Source organism: Leptonychotes weddellii, chromosome 6, assembly GCF_054177405.1.
Source record: "Leptonychotes weddellii isolate Sample4059 chromosome 6, ASM5417740v2, whole genome shotgun sequence".
NCBI classification, from domain to species: Eukaryota; Metazoa; Chordata; class Mammalia; order Carnivora; family Phocidae; genus Leptonychotes; species Leptonychotes weddellii.
The window spans coordinates 26,091,710-26,097,170 of NC_138374.1; the positions used below are offsets into that span (position 1 = coordinate 26,091,710).

The following is a 5,461-nucleotide window of genomic DNA, read 5'->3' on the forward strand; positions in this document are numbered from 1 at the left end:
AGTCGCAGTCACCACTAGCCCTTGCCTTCTGAGAAGGAGGGGCTCACGCTGCATGACCCGGAAGTGTTTCTCTGTTCGGTGGGGGAGAAAGGAGACCACAGAGAGCTGGGGTGTAGAGGTGGTTTCTTTGTACTGTCTTCAGTATGCAGCGATTACTCTTTCCGCCCCTGAAGACCTTGGTGGGGAGCCCGTGTCTCCGATTCCTGGTTCCTAGGGCCGCGCCTAGAACACAGGTACTGCACCGCAGAGGACTCGGTCGCGGAATCGGACAGGGGTCGAAAGAGTCAGGAGAAAGATAATAGGTAACCCCACATCAACATTGCCGTAGTTCCTTGGAATTCACAACACATTTCTTTGTGCCCAGAGCCCCTGAGGTAGGATCCGGACCTGCCACTTACTGGCTGAATGACACTAGCCAAGTTCAGTAACCTTTCTGTGCCTTATTTCTTCATCTGTAAAATGGGAATAGCAATACCTACTTCATAAAGTTGTGGTGAGGATGAATTAATTTCATATACAGCAAGCGTTTAGTACATAGTAAAAGCTCAGTAATTTTTACCTATATATTTGATTTTTGCTAAAAAGTCCCCAGGTAGTCAGGTAAGGAACTATAACTCCATTCTACAGAGAAGGAATTTGAGGCTTAATTTGTTTAAAGTTAGGAAACAGAACACGAATCTTTAGACTCAGGGACAGAGTCAGAGGAGGACGCGCATTCGGTCAACAAGTAATTATTGAGTGATTATTATGTGTTGGGAACTGGGAAGCAAAAGATAAATACCAAAAGGCTCCTGCCCTGGAGGAAAGCACAGTTAATTCATTTGTCATTCGTTTGTCAAATCTTTATTAAGGTCTTGTTATGTAAGGGAACTGTGTTAGAAACAAAAGCAGCAGGAGAGAAAGAGCCAGACTGACCAGACACCGCAGTCTGGCAACTCATAGCTTAGTGGGAGATGGAGACAAATGAACCTGAAGTACATTATCATGTGTTAAGGGCTGGGATAGGGAAGGTACAGTACGCTGTGGGAATGACCTGTTGCAGACCCAGGAGAATCTAGGAACATTTCCCAGAGGAGGTGACATCTGAACTGAGATCTATAGTAGATATTCTCGATCAGGGAAGAAGGAGCATTCCAGTCAGTGAGAAAGAAAATAATCCATATCTGGGTGTAGAGTTAAGTCTGGGGGAAGTATGCAGAGACCAGAAGGTTCATGTAGTGTGGGGATGGACTGGAGTGAGGCAAAACTAGAGGCAGGAAAACCAGTTGTGGGATGGATGCAGTAATCCAGATAGGAGATGATGATTTACTAGGGCAAAAGCAGTGGAGATGTGGCCATACAGGGTACTCCACTCTAGACAGTGGGATTGTGTGTGAGAGCAGTGGATTGAGGCCTTTCCCTCAGTCTCCAGTTGTAATTTGTCTGTCTTGTTGATCCTTAGTGTGGTTGCAGCTGTGGGATCAGGCGCCCCTTGAGGCCGGGGCAATACAGCACCATCTCTGAAGTATCTTTGCAGTCTGGAAGGGGTACAGTGTCCCTTCCCGCAAAAGCTGCTGAGCGGGTGGTGGGCCGATGGCTCCTGGTCTGCAGTGGAACAGTGGCTGGAGCAGTTATTCTTGGTGGAGTGACTAGGTGAGTAATTCGCTTGTAGGGAGTCAGCTCTTTGGGTCATCAGTAGAAGCACAGGATGACCAAGGGGGAAGAGACCTTAGGAATCATCTAGTCTCGCTCCCTCATTTTATATGTGTAGAAACTGAGGCCTAAAGAGGGACACGCCTGAGGGCTTGCCTGCTGTAGAACAGTTTAGAGTTTTATTATTGGGAGCCCTTCATAAAGTCTGGTTTAGGTCTTGCCTGTTTGCTGTGCATTATCTGTATATATTTTCCCTCTACAAACAGTTTTCAAATTTGTCTCAAAATTTTTTGTACAGTTTGTTTGAATTAAATCTTCATAAATAGATCATAATTGGTTTGTATGCCTCTTAGGTCCCCTTAAATCTATAAAGAGATTTTATAGATTTAGATTCTTCTCCCGCCCTCCCCATTCCATGTAGTTTTTTTGCTATTAAAGAAATGTAACTGATTGGTCCTATGGAGTTTCCCGGTCTGGATTTTGCTAACTGCATACTTGTCGTGGTGTTGAACATGTCCCATTATCCCCAATATTTCCTGTAAACCAGTTTTTGCTTGATAAGATTAAGGTTGGGAGCGGGGGATAAAATACTTCACATGTGATTACAACATTCATAAATATCTGGTGTCCATTAGAGATGCCAACAGCCATTGATGATCATTGCCTAGATCCATGATTTCATTACATTTGCAAAATTGTAATATTTTATTAGCTCAACTCTAAAGAAAAACTTGCCCTCATCAACAATTTGGTTATCATAAGGTACAGTTTGTATAAGAAAGGCAGGATAAGTACTTGAAGCTTTCTCTTTATTTACCAGTTTTGAAAATAATAAGTTGGTTCCCAAGCATCCTCCAAAGGTGATCAATAAAGGGTTTGGGTTTTTAAGTATTGTAAGCTCATAGGTTTAAATGTATTTGATGTTTCAGTCCATTGCACTGATGATTTGCTCAAATTGTTTCATCTTTAGTCAATGGGAGCCTCTTCAGATTGCCTCCTGGGTCTTTTTGACAGGATCCTAGTAACCTAGTAATTAAATTCTTTGCTTTCTGGTTAAGATGTTCCAGGTTCATCTTCATTTCCTGCCTCTGACCTAAAATCAGCCTTTCACTTTAGAAACCCTCACTCCTTTTGGTGAAAATACCTTCTGGTATTAATACAATATATGTTCCTCAGATTCTCTCCACATTCCCTGTGCTCTTATTTAAAATACCATATGTTATATAGACTGTTATGGGAAACTGCAACAAATTTAAGTTTTATTAGCTTTAAATTCACTCAAGAATCTAAACTGTTTTATATCTGTAACAAATCTCTTTTCCCTCTGTAAATAATGTCACTTATTCATTGAGGGCATGTTTCTTTGCTCTAAGGGTTGATTTTACCTGTTAAGGAATGCTAGTGAAAGAAAGAAGTTAAGAGAGCTGAATGAAAGGATCAAGAGAACAAGGAATAAAGAAATTTGTACCTGATGGCAGCTGTTTCTGGTGAAATTTTAAGCAGTAAGAAGAAAGCAAGGTGTCAAAAAAGGATACACTGAAATGAAGTGTTTACTTTTAGAGGGGTTAAGTTCAGATCCATTTGTTTCTGTAAACCATTTACGAGAAATCCAGCATTGTGTGTGCATGTGTGTGTGCGCACGTACGTACACACACACACTTTTTACCTATCTTAAGGTTGACAGAGTCTGGTCTCTCAATGGTAGACTGGCATTTGATAAAGGAGATGAAACCACCTACCAGTCAAGAGGAATGGAAGACAGAATTCCAAAAATATCAGCAATTTCCGGAATTTAAAATGTAAGTATGGGGGCGCCTGGGTGGCTCAGTCGGTTATGCATATGCCTTCGGCTCAAGTCATGATCCTGGGGTCCTGGGATTGAGCCCCGTGTCAGGTCCCCTGCTCAGCAGGGCAGTCTGCTTCTCCCTCTCCCCACTCATGCTCTCTCTCTTTCTCGCTCACTCTCTCAAGTAAAATCTTTTTTAAAAAAGTAAGTATAATAGAAAATCAGGTAAAACTCCCACTAGGCCCTTTTAATCTTTTGCTTAAACATTTCAGAATGGCTAGATTCCATTATTGTTCAATATTTGCTTCAGTTATGTTTAGTGAGCTCCCTACTCTAAACCTCCAGTTCCAGAGTGATCCTGAGGTCACTGATGAGGAAGAAGGCAGACCTTTCATTTCAAGTTTCAAAACTGAGAATGCTCTTGCATTCTGTCTGGAAATAAAAATCAAGATGTTTCTTCTTTCTTTTTTGACTTCCCTTTTCACCCAGCTTGAATCATGATATGACACTGGCCGAATTCAAGTTCATTTGGTACATGGAGTACTCACACCGAATGTGGGGTCGCCTTGTGGGCCTTGCATACATCCTGCCTGCTGCCTACTTTTGGAGAAAGGGCTGGCTCAGCCGTGGCATGAAAGGACGTGTTCTTGCCCTGTGTGGGTTAGTCTGCTTCCAGGTAAGATTTATTCAAGTTTGGGAAACCAGAGATGCTTCCAGGAGCTTCCTCGTTGGGATTGTTTGTAAAGAAGGAATCTGAGTCTATATAACAGAGTGGGAAAGAGGATGAATTTTAGTGTTATAGGCCTGCCCCAACCCTGCCACTTAGTAGGGCCAGTTGTCTACCTTCTGTAGGCCCCTTTCCTTACCCGTAAATAGGGATAATAAGAGTGCCTACTGTTTAGGTTGTGTGACTTAAATGAGAGAGATCATGCATATAAAGTACTTAGTTTAGTGCCTGGAATTAGTAAGCGCTCAGTAAATACATTTTTGTGTCACAAGAGGTTCTTTCCTCTCATGGCTTTCTTCCTGGGTTCTTGTCTCCTCCCCTTTTCTGACTTGTGTGCTAGATGCGGAATGGGATCCCTCTGTTCTAGCTAAAGAAGCGAATTTGAAGACTCCCACAGTTAAGGGGTTCGCTGAGACTGAGAGCCAAGAAAAGGAATATGAGAGAAGGTACATAGGAGTATTTGGTCACGATTATAGGCCCTCAAAAAGAGTCATAGAGCATCAAAGAAACATCACAGTTTGATCAGGAATAAGCTAATTGGTTAATTAGACTCAGAAGTAGTAAGAATAAGAACCCATTAGAAGGAATTGAAGAGGGAGATGGAGGAGACAAAATAGAGGCAACAGAAACAGATAAAGAGACATTAATAAAAGTCTAATAACAACTAGGGGAGGGTTGGTGAAACAAAGTGAGAGTTTATTTTGGAATGAAAAAATAAAAAACACCCCGAAGACAGACTCCCAGGAAGGCAGCAATTTGAAGATGGCAGATAGGATTATGGGAAGAAGAAAGCAGGGCTGGCAAATCACACTGTATACTCCTTTGTCTTCCAGTGTCCTGTGCAGATGAAATCAAGATAAGTAGAACATCCAGGATAATCACTAAGGGGGCAAGACATGCCCCAAAAGATTTCCTGAGGAGATCTATTAGAAGAGGTGGGAGAATCCCACCTCTCTGACATGCTTCTATTGACTTGGGAGGGTGGAGTTGAAAGGACTGTATCTTATCTCATAGAAGTGAAACTCAACAGTTGTTTGGTTAATTGAAAAAAACTAAAGCAGGGTATCAGAGTAATGCATCCCTTGAACTTTTATGCTTAAACTTGTACTTTGATTACTTTTTTTTTTTTTTTAAAGATTTTATTTATTTATTTGACAGAGACAGAGACAGCGAGAGCAGGAACACAAGCAGGGGGAGTGGGAGAGGGAGAAGCAGGCTTCCTGCCGAGCAGGGAGCCCGATGTGGGACTCGATCCCAGGACCCTGGGATCATGACCTGAGCCGAAGGCAGTCGCTTAACCAACTGAGCCACCCAGG

At 42.4% G+C, this 5,461-nt stretch overlaps 1 protein-coding gene across 2 annotated transcripts in view; it reads left to right on the forward strand.

The window, feature by feature from the left end:
* The first annotated feature begins 7 nt into the window (after positions 1 to 7).
* COX15 (cytochrome c oxidase assembly factor COX15) overlaps positions 8 to 5,461 on the forward strand; it is a 14,182-nt gene continuing 8,728 nt past the window's right edge. Inside the window, exons 1-4 of one of the 2 annotated variants that reach the window (XM_081823648.1) lie at positions 8 to 233; positions 1,442 to 1,632; positions 3,309 to 3,431; positions 3,908 to 4,094. In XM_081823648.1, coding sequence (XP_081679774.1) covers positions 144 to 233; positions 1,442 to 1,632; positions 3,309 to 3,431; positions 3,908 to 4,094 — 591 coding nt within the window. In that variant the 5' untranslated portion in view covers positions 8 to 143. Of the gene's footprint in view, positions 303 to 1,441; positions 1,633 to 3,308; positions 3,432 to 3,907; positions 4,095 to 5,461 lie in introns of both variants that reach the window. The other variant, XM_081823649.1, reaches the window with a different exon arrangement.